The following is a 27,927-nucleotide window of genomic DNA, read 5'->3' on the forward strand; positions in this document are numbered from 1 at the left end:
TTTTCATCTACCTTCAGAATCCAAGGTTACTGTCTTATAGAAGATGACTGAGCAGATTACAGGAAGGTAGGTAGATAGTTCTCGGGATTCCATCAACTAAATAAAATGTCCATTTGAAAAGGTGTCCTACACAAGACAGCGTGATATAAAGGTTAAAAAATGCTAGTCTAGTAAATTCAGAAATATAATGTGTACAAGCAGAAAAGATTCTCACATGAGTGGTCTGACGAGGTGTTGTGTGGAACCAAAACAAAGTCATCCGTGTCACAAGAAGAGTTCTTGCTACTAGTACTGGCGGAATCTTTGGACACCTGGAGGGAGCTGGGAGGACCCAACGGTGGGGAGGGTAAGCTTTCTTCCTGAATATGCTGCACATCTGGAAGGGACTAAAATTAACAACATAAAATTAAAAGTGGCCTCATAATAAAATGCAAGTCAGAATAGCCATCAGACTAAGGAATATTTTTTTCATGAAAGTGGCATAGAGTTCAATTCCATTTAAGATTAAAAAAAATCTCTTTGGAAAATCTTTCCCTTAGAAAAGCAGTTTAAAGTGTCTTTCCATAATGACTTCTAAAATGTTTTCTAAAAATGATACTTAAAAATACATCATACCAAAACAACAACAACAGCAAAAACCCCATCATACCAGTTATCACACGTACAAGCTGCCTCTCCTGAAATGGGTGAGGGGAGTTTTTATCATCTCCACATCCCCGTTTCAGCGCACGGCCTAGCAAAGCAGATACTCAATACCTGTTTACTTTATGACTAAAACAAAACGTCCAGGGACTTTAAATTAATGACATCCTGCACACACAAAGTTTTAAATCTCCAATGAAGAAAACATTATAAAAGGGAAAGCGAGAGACCCATGTTCACAGTAAGGATAAGGGCATTAAGCACAGAGATTATTTACACTTCCAGAAGGAGAGATTTAGAAAACCTTACAGGCGTGGGTGTGTTCCTTTTGTGTTCTTTTTTGGCAAGGGAAGGAGTTGATTTGTGGGAGACAGGACAGGAAGGGAAGAAAAGCATATAAAGATATTTAAAGATACGTGGGCGTAAGTAGCTACAGACCTCTTGACACTTGCCCACTTCAAGGACACTAGTGACAACTCTAACTGAATGTCTTCATCATACAATAGTTTCCTAAAACAATGAACTTCGTAGTTTGTTGTGTTACGTCCCCATTACCATGTTTAACCTTTGTTTCTATTTAAGAAAAAGGAAAATACTACATAATATGCTCTTTCAACCCCAGGGTTAGACTGCTACTGCTCCTGTGAATGTCACTGAGCAATGAAATCAGTCTCAGATCTCCTTATCACTTCTCTGTGTGTGTGTGTGTGTGTGTGTGTGTTTGACATACACATGATATAAATTCTCCTTATCACCTTCTGAAGAGCACTTACGCTTCAAGGTTATAAAGAGAGGAAGATCTAGGACTAACATTACAGAGCACCTACCATGGGCTATAGGCACTGTTAAGAGCTTTCCATGTATTATCTAACTTCAGCCCTGTTCTGAAATCCATTTCATACATAAATAAACAAAACTCAGAAGATTAGGAAATCTGCCAACTGAAGAGCGGTTGAGCTGGGCTGGATTCCAAGTATCTAACTCCATGATTTCTTTCCAGTGCCATTTCTTTCCAGGCAGGAACTCTCTCAATTTCCTCCTTTGCTATTTATAAAATCACCTTCATCCACAACCACTTGGGTGGAAGAGATGCTTCTTGCATTCAAAGCTAATCTCTCCACTAATTCTCCCCACCTCCTCAAGGACCCAGATCACTCCCCTCTGCTCCTGACACTTTCACCCTCTCCCTTTATTCTGGCTTTTTTCCCCTCTGCACACAAACATGTTGAATTTTTCCACATCTCAAATCAATCAGCCCTCTCAATTACCATCTTCTCTCCCTTCTTCACTTAACAATGTTTCTTGAAACTTCAGTCTTCACTGACCCCAATTCCTCACCCCCTGTGTGTCGCCTAACCCACCATAATCCACTTCCTGCTTTCAACCCTCCACAAAAACCGCCTTTATTAAGCCTACCGGGGACCCCTGTGGCTGCATTCTCCGGAGGCTCCTCTATGCCTTAAGTGACCTGACTCTGCGACTCCGACACTGTGGGCCGCTCTCCTCCTGACCCACCGCCTCCATTCAGTGACCCTACTCTCTTGCTTTCCCCACTGCTTCTTAGTCTCCTTTGCCCCTTGACAGAGAGGAGTGGCTTGCGGGATTCCCCAGGGCCACCCCGGGCCTCCACTCGGCACACTTCGTAGCCTCACCTGGGGTCACTCTCACCTTCCCGCCTCAGCTACCACTGCCAGAGTGACGACTGCAGCCCTGCCTCTCCCAGGCTGCCCCCGCGTCTGCACCGCCAGCGCGTCGCCTCTGTGCTCCCTCGCTGAGTGGCTCCATCAAAGTCCACCCACTTGGGTCCCATCAAGATCATCCTCTTCCTTAGGTCCCAAGTTCAAGCAATCGCCAAGCGCCACAAACTCTTCACCTTGCACTTCCTGGCCCCTCGTCTTCCCCTTTCCTACTGCTGACTAACTTCAGGCCCTCATTCTCAATAAAAACAAAGCAAGACCAAAACCAAACCAAAAAATCTGCAATGGTCACAGGTTGTTCTCTTTGATCTAGTAGAGAGGATTCTCTCCTTGTCTCCGATCCAATCCTCCACCTGCTTACAGAGGAATTTATTTGCTAAAACACAGTGGATCAGATGACGCCTCCACTTAAGATCTCTCAAATGGCTCACCACAAAAAGTCTGGCCTCCTCTGCTCGGTGCCCAAATTCTGCCAAGACACAGCCTCTCCCTACCCTTCTGGCTCTGCTTTCCCCTCAGCACATAACCAATGCTCTCTGCACCCTACAGACTGAATCGTCAGAGAAGCCTGTCCAACCAGAGCTTCCTGCAACGATGGGAGAGTTCTGTTCTATCCAGCATGGTGGCCACCAGCTACATGTGGCTATGAGCACTTGAAATGTGGCCAGGGAAACTAACGAGCTGAACTTATACTTCACTTAATTCTAATAAACATTATGGCCAAGGACGGCTACAGATTCCTTCAGCGGGTCACCATTCCACAGGGATTCCTCTGCTTACAACACCACTCTTCTACAAATTCACCGTGCTTACTCTTCCTTCCAAACTCAACTCAAGGGCTTCCCTGGTGGCGCAGTGGTTGAGAATCTGCCTGCCAGTGCAGGGGACACGGGTTCAAGCCCTGGTCCAGGAAGATCCCACATGCCGCGGAGCAACTAAGCCCGTGCACCACAACCTACTGAGCCCGTGCTCTAGAATCTGCGAGCCACAACTACTGAGCCCATGTGCCACAACTACTGAAGCCCGCCCACCTAGAGCCCGTGCTCCACAACAAGAGAAGCCACTGCAATGAGAAGCCCGCGCACCACAACGAAGAGTAGCCCCCGCTCGCCGCAACTAGAGAAAGCCTGCGTGCAGCAACGAAGACCCAACGCAGCCGAAAATAAATAAATAAAAAAACAAAAAACAAAAACAAAAAATTCAGCTCAGTGCCTCTCCTGAGCATCTGTGCTGGCTTCTTAGTCTGATTTCATGCCCCTCATCCACACTCCCACAGGCAGTAAAGGCGTGTATACATATGCTTCTATAGCGATGCTTTACCTGCCTCTTCTCCACACAATTAAACTAAAAGCTCCTCAGTGAAGGGACCTGGTCATATCTTCCACTGGTATCAACCAAAACTTCACAGAAAGTAGGCATTTAATAAATGGGACTAAAGCAATAGATATTCAAGAGATATTATCTAAGTAGCATTTAGCCTATACCCAGTATCCTAACTAAAAGAGTGATTTGAGCTTTTTGTTACAGAGTTTTTGTCTTTCACCTTTCAAAGATTTCTCTGGAATGAAGTAGCGGCTGGATATTTGTGTGAGAACACAAACAGTAGCGGCTGGATATTTGTGTGAGAACGTAAAAAAGAGAATGTTACGTGGGCATGCCTGCATGCATCCACCCTCAGTACAAGAGTCTGCTGCAGCCCTAGGAAGGAAGGCAGTGCCTATAGGAAGTCCTCTCACTTTTGCAGACTGTTGAAAGCAAGGCCTAACAAATCATCCCATTTTCTAATCTCACTAACTGGAAATTACATTACATTACATTACATTACATTATATTATTCCTGCTCTCCTCTTATTTCCAGATTTCCTTGTTATTTTCACTTCAAGCATTAGCTTGTCATAAAGGCCTTCTAAAAAAGGTTTTTCCACCAAAGTTCTGAGCATCTAAGTATGTCTCCCCTACCCCGCCCCTCGCCCCTCCTCCTGCGAGCACCTGTTCCACTCTTCCCAGCGGCCCAAGACACGCTGCTGTCTTGCGCTCCCTTTCAAAGCATCCCCATCCAACAAAAGCCCAGCACACTCTGTCCAGTCAAAGCACTTCCCAGCTGCGTCCCTCCTGGCGGCCCCTCTCTTTCTCCTCCCTTGGGGTCCTACCATCCCCCAGGCTTTCCCACACTCAGCTTCTCCCCTGCTGTCCTTCTCCAGCACCATCTCTGCTTTTCACACCGCGTGTCACCTTGTATCACATACGTGCTCCATCATGGTAGCTACAGTTATCAAGCACTCACTACATACTACCACCCACTCCCCTTCAACCAGAGGTTAACCAGGCCTCTGTAACCTACGTTACAGACAAGGAAGCTCAGCTCAGCCTGGGAACTGACCTGCCCTGTAGGATATAGTGAGCAAGCAGCAGGGCCAGCGCTGAGGCTGGTCCTGCCCGGCTCCAAACAGAGCCTTCGGTCTTTCCCTGCAGTTCCTCTGCATTTCTCCCCAGTCGCTCCAAATCCAGTGTTTTCCTATATTCCAGACTGAAACTGGAAATACACACCACTTTTTTCCCCTCTTAGTTTTTTTAAATTCATGGGAATGTAATGTAAGTCTTATTAGTCTATCTGGTCTGAGCCTGCAGGGCTGTGCAGAAGGGCTTCCTGCCAGCTTTAGGGCTCATCCGTTCGCAACAGGCTGCCGCAGCATCTGCTTTCACTGTGGGGTACTGGGTTTCCCTGGAAAATAAGAATAACTGCACCTGCCACTTCCTGAGTATTACTGTGTGCCAGGCACTGGAGCAGGTGCTTTTGCTCATTTATCCTTAAAAAACTCTATGAAGTGGGTAAATTATACTCACTTTACTTATGAGAAACAGGCTCAGAGACACCGAGTCACCTGTCATAGGTAATATGGCAAGTCAGGGATGTGGACGCTCCCAAGCCCCAGACTCTTAAGCCTCAAGCTGCTAATCACCCAACCAGCTCCCTCTGCGATTCCCCGACCCTTCTGCCAGCAGAATTCAAGAAATGCACGTCTGCCAGGCCAGTCTGGAAAATACCTGCAGTGGCTGACACAACGGCCCCTGGACCTTGGCTTGTGAAAAGTCTCAAGGTCACAGCCCTCTCAGGCAGCAAGAGAGATGTGGGGGAAAGTCCAGAAAAGCACAGAAGTCGGAAAGGCAAGACCTGGGAGAGCAGAGCAGAAGGAAGGAATGACCAGAAGTGGCCGTAAGTTCTCAGGATCAGGAAGAAGCACTGAGACTGCAGGGAAGATGGCCATGGGGTGCACGGCTCGGGCAGCCCTGGGGAGGGAAGAGGCTGCAATGGAGCCGGCTCACAGGGCCAGTCACCATGACTACGGGGCCTAAGGCAGTGAAGTCCGCTCAGAGGGCACTCGTCCACCACTGCAAGTTCTATGTACGATAACTGTCCAGACCGGTGTTTATGACATTCATGAAACAAATGCGAACTACCTATCTACGTGTCACAGTGACATCTTTCCCCACCTCACTGGTCACGAAAGGGTGAGAGTACTGTGTCCACCAGTCAGAGGGGAGTGTGCACAGCCAGATAAGGCAGAGTCCAGACCGAGGGCCTCAACAATAGCACTCTTTGCCCAGGCCTCAGCTGCGCTAGGAAACTCCACACATAAAGAGAATACCCACGACGTATCTGCAGGCTCTGTGAGCAGATGCAATAACACAGGCTCTAACGTTACCTTTAATACAACCAGGACTTACAGGGGGAGAGGCGAAGCGACAGGATGGAGAGCTGCTACAGGGACCTTCAGAGGCAGAGCCGGCGTACACGGGCACCGGGACCGGGCAGGCTGGGGGAGAAACACCGACGAATGGAGTGCGATTACACGAGCTGTCCACTAGCAAACCTGTCACAACTACTACAGCTTTGTGTTGGCCAAAAATTTACATTCACCTACTTATTACAGCTCCCATGGGTGAAACCAAAAATGCAGTAATTACTAAACTCTTTCAATTTGGACTTGGAAGGAAAAACAGAATTGTAATTAAATAAACACAACTACAAATATTTAAGAAAAGCTCAATGAAATCTTGAGAAGCACATAAAAAATTAATTTTATAATACCAAATACTAATTTTTCCTTAAGCTTGCATTCACTCTTTAAGTAGAAATGTAAAAAGTGGGTACTCACATTTTTTTACTGGAACTTGCTCAAGAAAAGGATGGCTAAAAAATGCTTCTATAATGAAAATGAGAATGCAACCATTAAACTGATGTTGATTTTTGCAGATAGGTTAACCTCGTCAATGTAGTCAACATAATATCCTTGAGATCATACATAATTATTATTAACTTCTTTACATAGACTCCATTTCCTTTAAATGTAAAAGCACGTTACTTTATAAATCATCCATAAAACCCATCAAATTATAAGTAATTCTTAATGAATGAAAATTTTAAAATAATGGTGTGAATTCTCAGAGTGTCCATTACCAGCACAGCACCCCTGAGGCGACTAAAGCAGATGTGTCCTCTAGTGTGTGCTGTCCTCAAACAGACAAGGGCACGGAGAACTGTGACCAGGCCCTCGCTCATCGCTCTGTGAACTATGGCTCTTAACTGTCCTAATGGGAAATCTTAGACAGCTGATTTGTATAATAAACTCTACTCTCCTGTCCCAGAAGAAATATTCCTACAGCTGGTTTCACATTTTTAAAAAAGCTATTAATTTGATTTTTAGTTTCTTCAGCTATTCACCAAAGATAAAACCTACACAGTAAGCCTGCTAATTAGATAAAGATAAATAAGTAGGTGAGTACATGGCAGTTCATTAATTTACTCTTTTCCTGTATGTATAATTGCGTTATTTCTTTAAAACCTCACGAAGACCATCTCATTCTTCATTAAGTCTCCAAATTGTATGTTACTAAATAGCACAGAGCAGACAAGGAGAATGGCACAGCCCAGCACGGAGGTTCTCCAGGTAATACACAATCAGGAATGAGCTGAAGTCAGGTTTAGTCTAAACTACCTCCCACTCGGAAGCACTCGGTTCACTGTCCCCGTAAATGTTCTCAGTAGACAGTAGCTCTAATAGTTTCTGTATGGCGGAAAGATGAAATAGTCTAAACATATCTTTTCTTAAAGTGTGGTAAAAATTGGAATTAAACTTTAGTCATGTAGTTTGGTAAATATTTTTATCTTTCCGAGGGAGAAATTAAACTGAGATTGCTCTGTGACCATGAGAAACATCGGCCAATAGTGAAACGACAAATAGGATAATAGCTTCTAAATTATTGATTATATTAACTATTTATATACCTTCCATACATTTACAAAATATGTGAAAGAAAAAAGACAAAGAGATAGAAAGAAAAGTAAAACTGATTTTCATTTTCTTCTGAAACATCTGTAGTGTCTTTTAAAAAAACCTTTTCATGTGGTTGCCAAGGTGGGTAGGGGCGTAGGGATGGAGTGGGAGTTTGGGATTAGCAGATGCAAGCTAGTATATATAGGATGGATGAACAACAAGGTCCTACTGTATAGCACAGGGAACTATATTCAACAACCTGTGATAAACCATAATGGAAAAGAATATGAAAAGAATGTATACATATGTGTAACTGAATCACTTTGCTGTATACCAGAAACTAACACAACATTGTAAATCAACCATACTTCAATAAAAAATAAATTAAAAAAAAACTTTTTTGAATACACAAAAATAAAATTAGAAACTAGGATACATACAAAATTTGAAAATATTACTTACCAAAGTCCATTCTATCTTTTTGGTTTCTCTGAAGCAAACCCAAAAGGAGATTAGCCAAATAAGGTGATGTTTCTCTGGGAATGCTGGGGGGGGAAGGAAAAAAAAACCACCTAAGTGGTGAGTTTATATATTAACTACACGACTTTCGCCTTCATTACAGTAAATGAAAATGTATATACAGTTTCACAAACACTACATTTTATACCAAGAGAACCATGGTAGACCTTCATTCCTTAAAGGAAAAAACAAACAAACAAACAAACACTAAGCAACTGCCTTTGAAAAACAGCATCAATTTGGGAAGATTCTTGCATCGTGCTTCTTATTGCTGTTTTTGGAATATCTGCAAGAACACAGCACTTCACAAGCACAGACCATCTTGAGTTTTAACACAATGTCGACCTAGCACTAACGGTTGCTACAGAGTTCTCTGTTAGACAAACAGCCACCTCCAATTCCATCTGCAAAAGGGCAGAGCTTAAATAAATACAAGTGAGACATAACACAGCTTCCTGAAATCCAATAAAAAAGGACAAGGCAATTAAAAAAAAAAGTGAGTAATAGGAATATGTAATTCACAGAATAAAAACTACAAAAGGATGTTAAACAAATAGCGAGCCAACCTCACTAGTAAAGAGAATAATGCAAGTTAAATGAAGAGCTAATTGGCCCTGCTTGGGAGGCATCAGACTGGTAACAACCCCTGCTGGTAGAACGCAGGAAAGGAGCGCACTGCTTGTTCAGCAGTGCAAACAGGGCCAGCCGAGCTGGAGAGAGTGTCTCTAAGCCCAACAATTCCATTTCTAGGAGTCCATCCTAAAGGAATGCACAAATGTGTGTATACATGCACGCACGCACACACATACACAATCTCTCCTCAGTAAAGCCTGTTTGTAGTATCCAAAAAAATGAAAACAGGGATCTGATTAAACAAAATACGTTACATCTAACTTGGGGACTCTAGCTATTTTAGAGCTAGCTATTTTCTAGGGGAAAGCCTAGCTATTTTCTACTTTATGCACATCTATTCTGTTTGCATCTCCCTCCCCTCAAAGAACACATATAACTTCTGTAGGTTTTTCTTTTAAATAAACTTAACATTTTTAAAAAGAAAGAAAATGATACAGCACACAGGCACCTACGATACACTAGTAATTTTCTAATTGCCTGTTAAAATGAAAGCTCTCCTTACTGTTAATTGAAAAAAGATTCAATAATGGAAAAACATAAAACACATAGAATTCAAATAGATAACACTGCACCGACAAATGGTAAAACCCAGTGTAATCAAAACACATACCTAGGCGTTAAGTTTCTGTTTTTCTCATAAAGCATCCGTAGGTCTTGAGGACTATTAGCCTGTTTTAAAAAAAAAAAAAAAAAGGGAAGAAAAAGGTTTAATTTCCTAAACAATTAAGGGCAAAAATTCCAAATCATATGATCAAAGCTCACATTCTGCTATAGAACAGAGACTCTGAACCTGAAAGCCATGGAATGCTGAAGGAGCCATAGATGGGCACCAGGAACTTAAAAAACTTCTGAAATTGTACGTGAATTCTGCGCATCTGGGCATAATAATGTACCTTTTCTGAGGTCAGATTCTCAGAAAGGCCTGGAAATCACTACTCTGGAGGTTACGTGGCCTACCCACAGGTGTATTTTACTGTGTAAGATCAGGGTGTGTTTTACCTCTGAGGGATTCAAGGAAGAGAACTCAGATGACTGCTACTCTTCTGCCATAGTGACGCGCAGCACCGTCATAATAAGCGCTGCTGAATTAGTGAAGCTGTCTCTACGCCCAAACTAGGTTGGGAAATTAAGTGTTCAACCTGGCTGTGTCACCGACTTTTAAAAACCATGTTGGGCAAATAATTTCACTCTGTTCCAGTTTTCAGATTCAAAACTCCTCTTTGTAACTGGGCAGTATGAACTCAAGAGGAATCATTGTGATTATACCCTAGGAGGCCTCTTTTTGGCAGGATGTTAAGGGAGAGGAAGACCTACTCAAAGTAACTTCCATAAAGCCTAAATAATTACCTCTCACCCAGCAGTGACAGGAATAGAGAGCTGGGGACAGTTTCCAGTGATCTTCCCAGACCTGCCCTAGCCCTCACGTGGATTCCAGGACCCCAAAACAAGGCTAAGCAGGAAGCGCTGACATCACTGTTCACACCTATTTCCCACCAGGTTGTTAGCTAAGCTGCACCAGCTTTTATGAGCCTGGGGAACCTCAGCGGCCCCAGGCCCAGTCCAACTACTAGGGAAGGCAGATAAAAAAGGAAAAAGCGAAAGATGTTCTGGCTCACTACAGCAGTTTTGCCTGTTAACAAAATCAAAATAAGTCACAGAGGAAACAGAAACACTGCTTTCAAAGTACAGGTGACCCTTGAACACCATGGGTTTGAACTGTGCAGGAACCTTTTTTCGATACATACTACAGTACTACACGATCTGCAGTTGGTTGAACCCACGGATGCAGAACGGCAAGTACAAGGGGCCGACTGTAAAGTTACAGCACATTTTCCACTGCAAGGGGTCAGCACCCCTAACTCCTACATCATTCAAGGGTCAACTGTATTCCCCATTTTATAAGTCAAAGGCAACTGCAAAATGAGAAGATCCCCAAACTGAGCACATCCAAAAAAAGTCAAGGTACCTGAAAAGGTGGTTTTCCAACAAGGCACTGATATATCACTGTCCCTATGCTCCACAGGTCGGCCTTGGCATCATAATGTTGAGACATAATAACCTCAGGAGCCTGGGGATAAAACAATTCAAGAGACATGCATTAGGTCATTTACGTAATTAATATGGATGGATTAATTAGCTGGAAAAGGTCATACTCCTAACAAAACCACAAAAATAAAAACAACACACTGTGATATTGCCCTAATCAAATGATACTGCAATGAATACAGAACCACATTCTTACATTGAGGCTTACTGGTAAATCTCAGAAACAACGGCGCATGAAAAGCAGCAAGTTGCAGAAACAAACATTTCTATATAATATTATGGACACATAAAATACAAAAAGAGTATTAAAATAATAATAAAGAAAAATATACCCCAATTACAGGATAGAGGTTACTTCTGGGGTAGGAGAGTGGGAAATGGAAAAAGGAAGGCTACGGAGGGCACATGAACCGTTTCTGAAATACTTTATTTGTTTCTAAAAAAAAGATCAAAGCAAACATGACAAAATGTTAACTTTGTTAAATACGGATGGTAGGTACACAAGTGTTTGCTATATTATTCCTGTCATTTGAAAACTTTTAAAATAATGGAAAATCTGTTATGCAAAATACAATAATGAAAACTATCTTGGGACTTCCCTGGCAGTCCAGTGGTTAACACTCCGCACTTCCAATGCAGGGGGCGTGAGTTCGATCCCTGGTCGGGGAACTAAGATCTCACATGTTGCTCAGAGCAGCCAAAAAAATAAAAATTTTTTTTCTCTGCTGCTTTGTCACAGCTATTTTCCCACCCTCTCATTAGATGTTGCTTTTTAAAAATACCATCAATCAAGGCAAGCATAGCATTAAATAGGAATGTCAAATACACTTAAAAGATAGTGAAATTTTATTTTCCAGGCATAACACTTTTATTTATTGTCCTTAATAAATTTCTTATTGAGCCACCTCCCTTTAATAATCAGCCCAAGCACTGTCTATCCTCAAGGTTATTAGTTCAAGGCTGAACTACTTTCACACTCAAGAAGTGCAAAATAGTATTTAATTATATTAAATTATAACATTTACTAAATAAGCAGTAAGATTATGATCAGGAAAAAGTAAGTCTAATACAAAAAATTTTTTTTGCACTTTCATTACTAGTTCCCTTAGCTCAAAGTGGTTTTACATTAGAAGAAACCCTAATTGAACATAAAACCATTTTAAATTAAAACTGAAATAGGTACATTTATTTACTTCACAGGATTCTGAAGTTCCAGAATTAAGGAACTTCCAGGCTTAACACCTCACATTAGTTCAGAAGTTTCACAGCTTCACCCTATTAGACCTGACAGTAACCACAGGAGAGGATAAAGAGGAAAACTAAGATTTTTTTCAGCTGTTAAGTGTGACACTGATGGAAAACACTTCTACAATATAGGGATACTGTCTAAAGAGACAACATGCAGAAGATGACTACACCCTACAGCTGAAGAGGTACGTGCCCCAAAAGGTTTATTTTTAAGTATTCCTAAAATTATACATTATGTATAGCATGACCATATTTCATCAACTTTTGTTTTCAATTTAATCTAACAGGAGATTTCTACCATAATAACTAACTAATCATGTTAAAAAATAAATGCCAATGGGCAAAGATGACAGACTTTCACAGTCCGCTATACTAAAGTGAAAGACGTCTGCATTATATCATTATCAGTAATAGAATTAACATTTGTAATATAATAAAAACTCAGACTATATATAAAATCACATCTTACTTGGAAACAAGTATTATACTTAAATTCCAATGCTTATGCTGCTGTGCTGTAAACACACAAGGATGCAAACACTCACTCACCATGTACATTGGAGACCCACACAGCGTTGCAGCCATCATGTTACTATGTAGGTAACGAGCAAAACCAAAATCCGCTATTTCACAAAATAAAAAGGAGAAAATCAAATGATATCTTTGCTCAGTTAACACAGATCATATGATTCTTTAAAGATATAGGAGGGTACAAAAGAACTGTGAGAAATTAAAGCTTACTGAATAAGACTGTCCACCAAAGAGAGCTACCTCACTTTCAACAAGTTAAGAAACAGTAGTCATCACCAACTGCACAAGTCACTGCTCTGCTAGTTTTGTAACCAAGAAGGAAGTGCCACACTTCGCAAGAGAAAATGCTAATTATAACACATGATCCATTAATACAGCTCTCATCCAATATCAATACCAGTATAGAACTGGAGCTGTTTTTGTCCTCCTCCAGATACCAGATGTAACCCATAAAATATCAGAGATTTCTTAAAATACTGCTAAATAATCATTTTTCCACCAACGAAGAGAAAAACTTTTAAAAAAATCTAGCATTATAAACTGCTTCAAATAATCCTGAGAGTGCTAAAAAAACTTCCAAGTAAGAAGCCTGAACTAAATGATCTCTCAGGTCCCTCACGTTAAAATCCAACAAGCTGTAAAGAATCAGGGTTATTAATTTGCTGCCAGCAACCATGATACATTAGCTTCCCTGTGATAAGGAGAAGCAGGATTTCCTGCTGGGAGTCGCACTCAGAGCTCCTAGCATGGGGTCTTTGGCCCCGTCTAGTGCCTGCTGCCAATAATGTAAAGGGTTCCCATATCCAAATGTACCTCACTGAACTCAATAAAAATGTTAAAAGTGCCTCAACAAAGTCCATCATTCTAACAAAGCTGAACTAAAATTATCTAAAAATACCAAGTCCCAAAAACGTTCTTTGCATGAGACAATACAGAGCCAGGTACCTATTTTGATGCGAATACCACTGACAGTGGCCTTCCTACGATTGGCATAGGACAGCAGGATGTTCTGGGGCTTGAGATCCCTGTGGATGATCCCCTTGGTGTGCAGGATCCGCATGGCGGCTGCAATCTGATGCAGAAAGACTCTGATGGTGTCTTCACTGAGAGTGCCTTTAGCTGGGAGAAAAGGCGCTCCATCAACATTCAAGTATCATCTGCACATTCTGAGGAGAACACTGAGGGAGTACGGAACTGGGATTCGCATTTTCTCACTGTTTTTACTTTAACAACTTAAGTCTGTGAAGAGAGAGCGGATATCTCAAAATTTTTAATCAATCTGTTGTAAAGAGAACTGATTTACACTTGCATCTTTCATTTTCACTGGTGTTCCTCTTTGGCTTTCCTCTCGCATTTTTACTGGGAAGAATGAGCATAACAAGAGGTGCTCAACAAATGTGAGTCTCCTCCACAAGCCAAAAATAAGGCCCCTTCATGTCAAATACCTGGAATAAATGTCCACATTTAATTCCAACCATTACCTGAGCACGAATTAAAAACAGGTGAACTGCTTGGATGGCGAGACTTGGGCATCCCTTCCACGTGGGCCTGCCGGGGTTGGTGGCCCTACACCTGTCTCCTCCCATCTCCCTGTTGCCAACACACCGCCTCACTGCAGCATCTCTCCTAACTAAAGACACCCGTAAGAAGCCATGTCTTCGGTACTACGAAGAGGTGGTAGGAATGATCTGAGGGTAGTCACTGTTCAGCAAACAGCAGTGTTTCTACGCGCACACTGGAGCACGTAATGGAACAGAGCTTGGTTTGGAGTCAGGTTGCCTTTGTTCAAATCCCAGCTCCTCCACTTACTGCGTGACCCTGGAAGATGACCCCTCTGTGCCCATCCTCATCTATAAAAAGCTGAAAATAGACTAACCACACGGGGCTGTTGTAACAATCAAGCAAGACAGCATGTTTAGTAATAGAGACTTTAGAAAAAGGTCTGGCACATAAGTACTCAAATGTGGGCAGTACACAAATATATACTTCAAGACAGTGGTTCTAAAAGTCATTCCTTGAATCTACATTAGGGATTTAATATCCATGGCCCCATTTTAAAGCCTTTGTGAACATACTTCTGCCCATACAACTCTAGAATATGCTCTTTATAACCTTTCCATATGCACTTAAGATTAAGAAAGAAATAACATTAACACTCAGAACAAGTGAAATATTACTTTAAAAATCATTTTAGGGGCTTCCCTGGTGGCACAGTGGTTGAGAATCTGCCTGCCAATGCAGGGGACACAGGTTCAAGCCCTGGTCTGGGAAGATCCCACATGCCTCGGAGCAACTAGGCCTGTGAGCCACAACTACTGAGCCTGCGCGTCTGGAGCTTCTGCTCCGCAACAAGAGAGGCCGCGACAGTGAGAGGCCCGCGCACCGCGATGAAGAGTGGCCCCCGCTCACCGCAACTAGAGAAAGCCCACGCACAGAAACAAAGACCCAACACGGCCAAAAATTAATTAATTAATTATTTTTTAAAAATCATTTTAATGACACATTAAGTGACAGTTTATGTCCTTAACATCTTCAAATAAACTAAATCCCCCTGGTTTAAAAATTACCAAATTGGCCTTCCCTGGTGGTGCAGTGGTTAAGAATCCACCTGCCAATGCAGGGGACACGGGTTCGAGCCCTGGTCCAGAAAGATCCCACATGCCATGGAGCAACTAAGCCCGTGCGCCACAACTACTGTGCCTGTGCTCTAGAGCCCATGAGCCACAACTACTGAGCCCGCACACCTAGAGCCCGTGCTCCCAACAAGAGAAGCCACAGCAATGAGAAGCCCGTGCACCGCAACAAAGAGTAGCCCCCGCTCGCCGCAACTAGAGAAAGCCCGCGCGCAACAATGAATAAAAGACTCAACACAGCCAAAAATAAATAAATAAATGTACTTTAAAAAAAATTATCTAATACTTTTTTCTGTGAGGGTAGTTCTTAACCTATCCACTTTTTAAAATTCTTTGGAGTTCTTTTCCTGATGCTATTAAAAAATAAAAATCCAAATACGCTAAAACATATGAAAAGTGAAATCTTCCCTAATCCCATCCCGGAGATGAATGAACACTGTTTACCTCTGGAGTATATTCTTCCAGATCTACTTTCCTGCAGGTGGCAACACATAAATGACTGCACATTAGTGGGAGCATCAAATCAACAACTAGAGCTTTGTTTTTGTAATGTCTTACTTAAATTACACTGAAACAGTTAAAATGGACGGTAGAGCTTCCCTGGTGGCGCAGTGGTTAAGAATCCGTCTGCCAATGCAGGGGACACGGGTTCGAGCCCTGATCTGGGAAGATCTCACATGCCACGGAGCAACTAAACCCGTGCGCCACAACTACTGAGCCTGCCTGGTGGAGCCCGTGAGCCACAACTACTGAAGCCCACGCGCCTAGAGCCCGTGCTCCCAAAAAGAGAAGCTACCGCAATGAGAAGCCCGCGCACCACAACGAAGAGTAGCCCCCGCTCGCCGCAACTAGAGAGCAACCGTGCACAGCAACTAAGACCCAACACAGCCAAAAATAAATAAATTAATTAAATGTATTATAAATAAATAAAATTTTAAAAATGGATGGTACAGGGCTTCCCTGGTGGTGCAGTGGTTGAGAGTCCGCCTGCCGATGCAGGGGACGCGGGTTTGTGCCCCGGTCTGGGAGGATCCCACATGCCTCGGAGCGGCTGGGCCCATGAACCATGGCCACTGAGCCTGCGCGTCCAGAGCCTGTGCTCCGCAACAGGAGAGGCCACAACAGTGAGAGGCCCACGTACAGTGGGGGGAGAAAAAAAAAAAAGGATGGTACAGTTTCTTCCATTTCATTCATTTACATTTTCATTCTAGGGCTTAGAAAAATTTTGCTACTTTAAATGACTACGGCTGCTTAGAACCAGTATCACTGCCCCATGACATACTATTGAATAGACTTAGGGTTTATCTGATTCAGAGTCCAAATTCTAACACTGTTCCTGTGGGGAAAAATTAATGACCTAGTTTAGGCTGCTTCTGGGCACAAATGACAGTAAAAAATTCACATATTTCTATGAACACAGGATGCCTACTCTCAACACAATCCCATAAATTGAAATTCTCACGTTAAAAGTTTAACATTTTAAAGGCACAGCTATCATGAAAACTCTCAGATGAATGAACTCTTGAGCAGTTCGCCCTAGCAGGGCAGGCTCAGCTGTGGCTGCCACACTGAAGATATCTGCTAGAATTAAAGTACAGCTTACCAACTACTCTACAATTTGTCTTATTTAAAACTTGCAATTGATAGAATTTGTTTTCTATCTTTCGATAGAAAAGGGACTTTATTTATCAAAGCAAATAAAAGGACTAAATAGCTGTCTTGTGATTTAGCGGCATTAGACCATCCAGACCTCCGGCCGCCAGACCTTCCAGACCAGTGCTCTCCAACAGAAATATAATGTGAGTCACATACGTACCTTCAAGTTTTCTAGTAGCCACATTTTCAAACATGAAAAGAAACTGGTGGACTAACATATATTTAATCTACTACTTCCAAAATATTATCATTTCAACCTATAATCAATATAAAAAACTTAAGATATAATCATTCTTTTTTCCTATGAAGTGTTCAAAATCCAACGTGTGTTTTATATCACAGCACATCTCAATTCAGACTAGCCACATTTCAAGAGCTCAACAGTCCCACGTGGTCCATGGTACCATATTGAAGAGTAGACAATGCTTTAATTCTAGACAATTCCTTAAGGACCAAATTTAGTTTACATGTCTCTTCAACTGGCAGCTAGAGACCAGGGAGAGGTTAAATAATGACCAAAATCGCACAGTGATTAAGTTATATGAACAACAGAACTACTGCAAACCAGCCTGCCTGCCTGACTGCAGCATTCTGGTAAGCTCTTTACTCTTGGGTCTCCTGTTCTAGCACTATTGCTCTGGAATATCCAATGCAGAGCTAACATCACAGACAAAAGTGCTGTCGAAGCTAACAAATCTGCTACAGCAGCATCAGCACCTATGTCAGTCCAACAGGATTTCTGTGAAAGAAGGAAACTGATATTCCAATGAGGGCTCTAAACGGCTAAGGTGCCCCTCAACCTGACCCCAGGGAAAGGAGCTTTCATCAGGATCACTAAGCAGTCAAGGAGTTCAAGATTCAGAGGCGGACCAGAAGGTAAAGGCAAGGTGTCTTCTAGCTCCAACTCCTCTCCCCCAGCAGTGAAGAAAGTGCCTGTCTCTGCACGGTATCCACTAGGAAATGACATTTTGAAAAATCTTTTCATCAAACTGAGAATTTCTTTAAAAAGAATCTCAGAGAAATACAAAAACACACATGGACTAAACTCCTGAGTTCAGCATAATGGCTGTCTCTAAGCGGGAGGGACCGGAGTTGGATCACAGAAGGGCCTACAGGAGCTTCAGCTGTATTTAGAAGGAGTAATCCTTGTGTTCTTTACATTATTTCTACATGGCTTTCCAAACCTCAGCAATATATTCTAAAGATTTTTAAAATCTCATTTTCAATTGCACTCCTCGTTTACTTGAACATTTGAAATATGTTGTTTCTCTTCTGTAAGCTGTCCATACCCTTTGTGTGTGTATTTACTGCTGTCTTAGTGTTTTCACAAGCAACTGTCATGGCCTGTCTCTAGGCTGCGTGACGAGCCTCTCCCTTTTTGCCTACTCCCCGTGTATCTTTAAGGGGAGAGAAAGTAGGTGCTGGCCTCACCTAACGTTGTTTTAAAAAGCACTTTTGAGGGACACAATTTGATTTGAGCACTTACTGTCCTACATGAATACACTTTAGATACTAGCAACATCCAGTACTAAAATCTTACCCCTGGGCCACAAAATGTCTTACCTCTGGGCCACATAATAATTTCAAGGTTACACTTAATCCCTTATAACATTTTAAAAAATTTACGAGCAACATTCACATTAATAAACACATTCTTGGATACATTCTTCCATTCTGGTTTGCTTTGTTTTGTTTTGTTTTTGTGAAGTAAATGAAATGGACTAAAGGTTCACTGACAGCAGCCCACTAGCATCTTTTGAAGAGAAATTCTGTTGGTTTTTCTCTCTTGGGGAGAGGCCCTACCTCTCAAACTGTCCGAGAGAGGCACACATAAACAAGTACTTATACACAAGCAAAGTTTAGGAGCAAAACCACAACAAATGACAGTCAGTCAGCAAAGTGACCACAATTACACATACACAAATATTTCCTGAATGTTTCTATACAAGTACAGAAAACAGGGGTAGCATATTTCAGAAGTAAATGAAGACTAACCAGACCACATTACTACACTGAGCACTGACAAAGTAAAAAAAATTACCTTGCAAATAATCTGCCAGGTCTCCACCATTGCAATACTGATATATAAAAGAAAAAGTAATTAAAATAAGACACTGCTTCAAGCTTAATTCAATTCATTATCAGTTAACTTTAATTAAAAATACATTTGTATATAATATAAATCAAGTCTCACAAATTATAAGAATTATAGAATCAACATTTAAAAATTTTATATTCCTTATAAAATAGAATCTAAATCACTGAATCAACTTTATTAATCCAAATTTTCAAATAATCTACCATCAATTTTAAAGTACCTATTAATCAAAAGAAATTTGAAATAAATTAAACAGAAACCTGTATACGACCTACCTCCATCACCAGAAAGACAGAGTTGGGTAATTCCTGAAAGTAAACATATTAAATATGGTTTAGATTAGAGAAAAAATTAAGCACAAATTTTAAAAATAATGACAGTTAATAAAAAAAGTACATGTGTCCATTTTAAACAAGTAAAATGAACTCACAAAATCCATTCGTAAGTGAAATTTAAAATCCCCAAAACAATGACATAGCACCTCAGCTTCAATGACACTAATGTAGTCATCAAAAAGTTCAATTCTATTCATGGAAAGAACTAAAGAAAGATTCATCTTTTGGAAGAAAGATTCATCTTTTGGTTATGGTTATGGTAAATTTACCGCTTGTGGAAAAAAGGAAGGATTCTCTGGTCCTCAAGGAAGCACTTCCACTTTGAAAAGTTTACGATTTGGAGCAATGACTTGATAAATCCTCCCTAGCAACACTAAATGCACAATCTGAGTTCTGGAATACATGATCCAGGATGCTTAGTTCTTTGTTTTTCTGTATATTTGAAGGCAATCACATTACTTGGGAATTGCTGGCAAAGGGAAGACATTTTATCACATGAGAAATCATTAAACATACCTTTCAACAAAATTTTCTTCTTCTCAAGTATAAAATACAAAAATCTGATCTCAAACCGGTGTTGTTTAATCATGTAGGAGCACCATACCCTAGCTACTGCAGAGGAAAGAGAGCGAGGGACGCCTAAGGGGAGGCTAAGGAGACACAAAGAACTTCTGTTCCTTCAATATGACAAAGACACATTCCCGTCTTGGTTTTCACAATTTTGGGGGTACACATAACCACTTAGTTTCCGCAAACATTCACTCACTCATTCAATAAATAAGGCAGAAATACTTTAACATCTTTGACTTCTCGGGCAGACCTTCCTTTGCCCACCTTTGAAGCAATGAAAATCTCCACAGATTCAATCATTCTCTCCAACACCCCGCTTGCGTAAAGGCCCGTCCTTTACGTGAAGCACCAGAGTAACCTGCAGCAGGAGGAGCTGCAAGAGCCCGGAAGAGTCAGCAAAGGAAGGAGAAAAAAAACGTTCATTTTTTAGCAAAACCAATCAAGCCATCTATATACAAATCAAAACTGAAACGGTACTGGAGCCCAGGGAACTAAGAAATGCTTGTAGGGTCAGAAAGGCTGAGAAGTGAGGCCAACATACCTGTGAGCCAGACCACACCAAGGGTTTTCCAAAGCTGAATATATATTTACCCTCCCTTCTAATGTTAAGACATCCACATCCTCAACTACTCCCCAGAACTTCCACCAACAAAACCAAACATAATGAATTTCATTTTAACATTTCCCTACTCAAAGTCCTTATTAACTTGATAAAAAAAAAACACCTATTCTCTAAAAAGAAGGGGGAAAAAAGGATATCATTATGAACAACTCAATGCCAGTATGCCAAAATTTGCATGAAACGAATACACTGAAAAACAATTTGAGGGGCCTTCCCTGGTGGTGCAGTGGTTGAGAGTCCGCCTGCCGATGCAGGGGACACGGGTTCGTGCCCCGGTCCGGGAAGATCCCACGTGCTGCGGAGCGGCTGGGCCCATGAGCCATGGCCGCTGAGCCAGCGCGTCCAGAGCCTGTGCTCCGCAGTGGGAGAGGCCACAACAGTGAGAGGCCCGCGTACCGCAAAAAACAAACAAAAAAAACAATTTGAGGAAAAACGCAACTTACTAAAACTGACAAGAAGTAGAAAATTTGAAAAGGTATGTATCTGTTAAAGAAACTGAATTATAATTTAAAAGCTTTCCACAAAGAAATTCTCCTTAAGTTTCAGTACAGTCCCAATCAAAATCGAAGGAGGTTTTGTGCATGTGTGGAAGTTGACAAGTTGATTCCAAAATGTATGTGGAAATGCAAAAGGCTAAGAATAACTAAATATCATGCAGAAAAAGAAAAATAAAAGTTGGAGAATTTATACTACTAGATATCAAGTATGATACTAGATATCATAAAACTATACTGAAAAAGACAGTGAGGTAAAGGCTAAGGGGACAGAAAAGAGTCTAGAAACAGGCCCCCACATGTGAGCTCGCAATGCAGAGATGACAGTACAGAAGGGAAGGATGTCGGTTCAGCAACAGATCAACTGGCTCCCCTTTGTAAAAGTAAATGAATTGTGACCCCTACCTCACGCCACATACAAACTCATTTCCAGGTAGATTATAGAGCTAAATGTGCCAGATAAAACAATAAAGACTCTGGGGAAAAACAAAGAATATCCTCATGACCCTAGGGTGGGCAAAGTTTTCTTAAATATGATACAAAAGCACTAAATACAAAAGGAAGAAACAATACACTGGACTACATTAAAATTAAGAATTTCTACTCACCAAAACAAACGGTTAAGATAGCAAAAAGGCAAGTCAGAGTGGGTAAGTCATTCACAACACCCATATCTGTCAAATGACTCATATCCACAATATATAAAGAACTCTAACAAATTAATAACAAAAAGACAACCCAATAGAAAAACAAGCTTCTACAGTAATTTCAAAAAGATATTTAAATGACTAATAAACTTACAAAAGGTACTCAAATCAGGAATCATCAGGAAAACGCCAATCACAATCATAATAAGACACCTCATCACCTGAATGGCTAACACTGCTGAGTGCTGGCAAGGATGTGGCGTGACAAACTGACGAAATGTGGTGGGAGTGTAAGCCAATACGCTGGCAGTATAAGCTAGGCCTATGCATAGCCTATGATCCAGAAATTCCTCTTCTATAATGAAGCCTCCGTAAAAACCCAAAAGGACAGGCTTCCAAGAGCTTCCAGGATGGTGAACATGATGAAATCTGGTGAGAGTGGCCCACTCAGGGTGGATACCTTGCCCTAAGCATCTCTTCCATCTGGCTGTTCCTGTGTTACATTCTTTTATAATAAACCAGTAATCTGGTAAGTTTTCTCTGAGCTTTGTGAGCCACTCTAGCAAATTAATGGAACCCAAGGAAGGGGCAGGGAGCAGACCAGAGGGCTGGGAAAACCACTTCAGCACAAAGGACAAAGAGCTGCCAACTCTGATTCCCTCTTCCTCACCTCCTACAGTACCCAAGTCCTATCAACCCGGCCTCCTAGACGTTCCATCAGTCTGTCCAGGCCTCCCCATTTCCACCGGTGCCTTCACCCACCCAAACACCTGCAGCATGGTGGCCCCATATCCACCCGTGCCCACTCTCCACAGAGTAGCCAGTGTTTTACACACTTTAAGAAACTCGTATGCCTATTAATTTATAATGGAGAATATGTCTTTCTCTAACCATAATGATTAGGTCTAATACTCTCTCTCTATATACTCCCTAACTGGCATAAAAATACCTGGAATGCTAATTCATAATCAGAAGACTGCCCAAGGATTACAGAAAGAAAGAAAGCAAAAGTAGGTCTTCCCCTTTCCCCAAAAGAAGAAAATTGCTTTTTTTCTTGATTATAAAAAAAAGTATGTGCTTATTGCAAAAACTTAAGATACATAAAATCTGAAGGAAGAAAGTTAAAAAATCACCTTAATCTCACCATCTGAAAGAAGCGCTATTAATATCTCAGTGGTCTTGCTTTCATGCATCTATAATACTTGTACACATATTCACACCCAAAGGAAGCATGTACATGCTAGGTTTTTTAAATTTTAATATCCTTCCATATCTTTCTTTTACTCATACAATCATAAGTTAAACATACACATACTTTACTTTGAAAAAATGGGATATCATATATAGATGTCTGAACCTTGCTTTCCTCACTCAGTAATACACCAAAGAAATCCCTCCAGGTCAACTACATACAGACAACCCTTTTTCATAAGTGTGTTATATGTCATAGTGTGACTATATCACCATTTATTAAGCTATTCCCTTGCTAAGGAACATCACTTGTTTCTAGTTTGGGCCATTATAAGCAAAGCTATATTGGTTCTTGGACATACATCCTAATTCTCAAGCTTTTATGGCTCTGGGACAGATGCCCAGGAATCTGGGTTGCTTAATAAAAGGGTGTGTATTTCTAATGATGACAGATATTTCTCCTCATTGAAAGATTTTTTAACTACCTATTATATACAAGACACTATTCCAGGTCCTGAGGATACAGCAGAAAGCCAACAGAGTTAAATGCCCTGTTCTCCCCAGTCTTCAATTCTAAGAAGGGAGGGTCAGGCGCAAGACAACAAACGGAAGAAATACGTCTGCAGAGCTCGTTAGAGGTGATAGGTGCTTGGGAGGAGGGGAGACCGCGCTGGGGAGGGACTGCAGTTTTATTTAGGTGGCTAAAGAAAGCGTCCCTGAAAGCACAGCGCTTGAAGAAGGACCTAAAGGAGGCTGGGGCGTGCCTGTGCAGGCTACAGACACGGAGACCGTCCTGTGCATACAGTCTCCCTGTAGGGGACACGGCGCTCCAGGAACCACAAGGAAGCCCGAGTGGACGGAACACAAGCAGCGAAGCACAGAGCAGGGGAGCCAGAGCCAGGGGCAACGGGGTTGGGCTTTCACTCACAGGAATGGGGTCCGCACAGAGGAGGGACACGCCCTACCTGCACTACGGGGGGGAGGGCTCTGACCGCAGTGTCGGGACTATTCTTCAGGGCATGGGGGCAAGGTGTCGCCAGACAGCATCCCCAAAACATTCTAGCGGTTCACATTTGTGCCAGTGACACAGGAGAATAGCTTACACCTCCCCCCAATCCCACCAGTAAGAATTACTGCACTTTTTAATTTTGCCCACCGGAAGGCTGAGAAGTGACATCTGTTACCTTAATTTACATTTCCCTACTTGTTCATGAATATCATGTATTTCTTAGCCATTTTTATTTCTCTTATAAGAACCAACAATTTGTATCCTTTGCTCACTTCCTCTTTGGGTTGTCTTTTCCTTAATTTGCGAGGTTTATGCATTTTAGGTGTCAGCCCGTCACCTTTCAGGTTGTACAAATTTTCTCAAACTGCCATTCGTCAACTCCATGTTTTTGCATTTTACTGTGGTATAGATTTAAGTGTACAAAGACTTGTGACACATGTATACACCCACATAACTACGCTTCCAGTCAAAATACAGAACATTTCCATCAGCCCAGAAAGTTCCCACATACCCCTTTTCTGTCCGTCCCTGATACCAAGTAGCAACCTCTGATCTGCTTTCCCCAATTTCTATCACCCTAGCTGAGTCCCGTCTCCTCTTGAAACTCACAAAAACAGAATCACACAATAGCTGTATATAGCTGGCTTCTTTTTCTCAACATAACGTTTGAGATTCATATGTTATGGCAACTATCAAGTTTGTTCCTTTTTATGGCTGTCAATTTGTTCACAATATTATTTGCTATGAAATAATTTTTTTTAAATTTTGTATGTCCCTACCACTTTTATGGCTTCTGAGTTTATCTTGATATAAAATACCTTTCTAGCTCTTAGATTACATATTTAAGCCTTTAATTCATCTAAAAGTTATTTTGGAAAATGATGAAAATAGACGTCCAACTTCATTTTGTCTCAGTTTGCCAGCACCCTCTATGAAATGCATCTTTTTCTCACTATACTAAAAATTACCAAGAGGTGGATGTTTATCCAGATCACTGACATTCATGCAGGGAAGTATTCCCAACTAACAATATTTACCTCATGCCCAGAATGCTCAAAGATATGTATCTTCTGAAAAACAGACATGGTATCACCCCCCAAATGGTTCTGCACTGTCCTCAAACTAGAGATCCACCCCATGTGGCCCCTCCACCCTCTCCTGCATCACTCAGCACTACTCCTACCTCCCGTCTGCACTCCCACCACATCCCTTCTTCCAGGTCCTCATGCTAGCTCGTCCCTCCTGTCAGCTCCTCCCAGAGGCCGCATCTGCAGGGGAAGCTGACCTGTTCTCCCCGCCCTCACTGGAGCCCGGCCTCCTCCCACTTGATTATAGATTCATATATCTATTTAGAAAACTCTAAGATAAACATAACAAACAGTGGTTGTCTCTGGGAAGTGCCATGTCTTTTCCAATTTATTTGTGTTGACAATGTTGGAATATTTTAACTGTGGGCATATATTACTTTTGTAATTAGGGAAAATGTGTTTCTTTTTAAGTGTCATCCAAACTGAAACCTGATCACTACAAACAATGTCAACAGTTCTCAATTCATCAAAGTGCACACAAACTTGAGGTGGACCTCCACAAGAGATGGCCAGTGAGAATGGTGCCAACACCCTGTACCCCTTGATGAACGGTCGGAATCCAGGAAGCAAATCCGAACTCTGTTTACTTGACAGCCAAATGCTGAAGACTAGATTCATTCGACTAATGGTTCTTAAGTTTATTTTTACAAATTAGTTCCAGGAGTACACAATGCACAAAACAGTAAACATTCTCATGCAGTCACCTTGACATTCCCAACTGTTCCTTAATTCTGGTTTCTGAGTACATGTTCTCCCTGATGCTACCTCATTCTGCAGCCAAAACCAGTACTTTTAAATATTTCTCATTCTGATAGAAAAAATCCAACTACACTCTCTACCCTGAAAGCAAGACCTACTCGGAAATTGACAGGGTTTTCTGCACTTCTCAAAAGATGGGAAATTAAGAGTTAATATTATTTAACAATTTTTGTATGAGGCGCTGACTTGTACCACGTGGTGCCCTCTATCTACAGAGACTAAAACAACCACACAAACAGCTCTGAGAACCAACATTTCAATAGGGACTCTGACATCAGATCAGTTTTACTTTAAACTTTTCTCCCCTTTCTTTCTAGGCTGCTTTGAAATTTCTCAAATGAAGGAGTAAATTACACCTATTTAAATAGGTAATAAACGATACCCACAGCACGCACATATTCTGTGTGTGGAGTTTAAACTGCAACATTTTTGGAGAACAATCACACACTGTCATCAAAAACTTTAAAACTGTTCATGCTATTTTTCCTAGTAATTCCAATTCTAGAAACTCAACTTACAGGAAATAATTGGGTATCTTCAGAAGGTATGTATTCTCCTTGTAGCATTTTTTTTTACAATGGGAAAAACCTTAACATCTTATAACATGGGTTTAGTTAAATATAAATACTCTGTGGTATGATACGACACGAAAAACGACTATATATATATATTTTTAAAGGACATACAGAGAGCAGTCCGCTAAAATTAAGCACACTAAGAGCAAGGACTTCGTTCTGCTCACGGCTTTGCTCCTCTGTTCCTTGCACTTACAAACGCCTGGCCACCGTAGCCCCTCAAACCTCACGCGTGCTCATCAGTAACAGACCCCTGGGGCTCTCACTGGGTGCATATCACTGGCCAAGTGTGATTCCAGTATTCAGGGATTTATAAAACACAATATGGCCCCCAAATATAAGCCAACTACTTGCTCTGGTGCTCCACCCAAAAAACAGGAATCCTCTCCAAAGTTGGCCTTTTTAAAAGGATTTCCAAGGGTAATTTTGACTATATAGAAATGCTGCCTTTGAAGGTAACTTCTGAGGACTTCCCTGGTGGCGCAGTGGTTAGGAATCCGCCTGCCAGTGCAGGGGGACACAGGTTTGAGCCCTTGTCCGGGAAGATCCCACATGCTGCAGAGCAACTGAGCCCGCGAGCCACAACTACTGAAGCCCACACACCTAGAGCCCGCGAGTCGCAAGAGAAGCCACCGCACTGAGAAGCCCGCGCACCATGATGAAGAGTAGCCCCTGCTCACCGCAACTAGAGAAAACACGAGCACAGCAACGGAGACACAACACAGCCACAAATAAAAATAAATAAAATAAATAAATTTATTAAAAGAAAAAAAACAGAAAGTAACTTCAGAACCCAGCCTTCCCACCTCCACATACAATGCAACTCTACTGCATGCCATGGCGATAATCCCAGACAAATCTAGATGAATATGCAGAGTTTCTTTGTTTTTATTCCACGTATTGTCTAATATCTCCACCATTAGCAAATGTTGCTTTTGCAATAAGAAAAAAGCTCTACCTGATTTTTTTAATAGCTCAAAATAGTCCTTTCTACATTTATCACAGAGATGCTAGATCTGGACTTGACCTAAGACAACACTACTCCTATAGTATATTATCTGTCAGTAAGTTTACTCATGCAGCCCATTATTTATTTTATCCTTCTGCCCTATGCTATTGTAAACAAATTCTTAATTAATAAACACACAGCTCAAGCTATATATCTTTTCAACAAGAATAAGGCAATTTTCTATTTCTGTTAAGATTCACTTAGATTTGTATGAAATAGAAAAAAATTTAAGTTCTTTATTAACATACAAATATTTCTTTAAAAATCCAAAATAAGGTACCTGAACATCATAGAGCGCTACAATGTTTTCATGCTGAAGTTCCTGTTAAGAAAATCGAGAATTCAAAATATTTGTATTTATTCTAATAATTATAATATTTCAATACACAAATAAAATTAAGTATACACACACATATATATCCATTTATACTACTTCTAGTATACCATACTTCTGTTACTAGATTAAAACAATTCAGTCTACTGAAGAATAAAAACAAATGTGCCTGATCAAACTTTACTTGGGGCCTAAATATTTTTTTACTGTCCTAATTTTTTAGACTCTTAGCAAGGTGAGTACTCTCATTTACAAAATAAAGGTCAGAGTTAGTATGACCACATACTTTCTGCTAGTCTTTCAGATTTAATATAC

General features: G+C 41.3%; 2 protein-coding genes across 5 annotated transcripts in view; one reads left to right on the plus strand and one right to left on the minus strand.

Moving 5' to 3' along the window:
- Positions 1–27,927, plus strand: part of LOC137212250 (multidrug and toxin extrusion protein 2-like) — a 352,581-nt gene that overhangs the window by 202,107 nt on the left and 122,547 nt on the right. The gene's annotated exons all lie outside the window — the stretch shown is intronic.
- The window catches only part of ULK2 (unc-51 like autophagy activating kinase 2), a 66,328-nt gene that overhangs the window by 35,983 nt on the left and 2,418 nt on the right, over positions 1–27,927 (minus strand). For all 4 annotated transcript variants that reach the window (XM_067715846.1, XM_067715843.1, XM_067715845.1 and 1 more), the window contains exons 3-13: positions 27,559–27,600; positions 19,255–19,287; positions 18,923–18,959; positions 13,538–13,711; positions 12,611–12,684; positions 10,734–10,835; positions 9,378–9,436; positions 8,078–8,160; positions 6,497–6,544; positions 6,066–6,154; positions 215–386 (exon numbers count right to left, since the gene is read on the minus strand). In XM_067715846.1, the coding sequence (XP_067571947.1) occupies positions 215–386; positions 6,066–6,154; positions 6,497–6,544; positions 8,078–8,160; positions 9,378–9,436; positions 10,734–10,835; positions 12,611–12,684; positions 13,538–13,711; positions 18,923–18,959; positions 19,255–19,287; positions 27,559–27,600 (913 nt within the window). The remainder of the gene's footprint in view (positions 1–214; positions 387–6,065; positions 6,155–6,496; positions 6,545–8,077; positions 8,161–9,377; positions 9,437–10,733; positions 10,836–12,610; positions 12,685–13,537; positions 13,712–18,922; positions 18,960–19,254; positions 19,288–27,558; positions 27,601–27,927) is intronic.

Source organism: Pseudorca crassidens, chromosome 19 (assembly GCF_039906515.1).
Source record: "Pseudorca crassidens isolate mPseCra1 chromosome 19, mPseCra1.hap1, whole genome shotgun sequence".
Taxonomy (NCBI): domain Eukaryota; kingdom Metazoa; phylum Chordata; class Mammalia; order Artiodactyla; family Delphinidae; genus Pseudorca; species Pseudorca crassidens.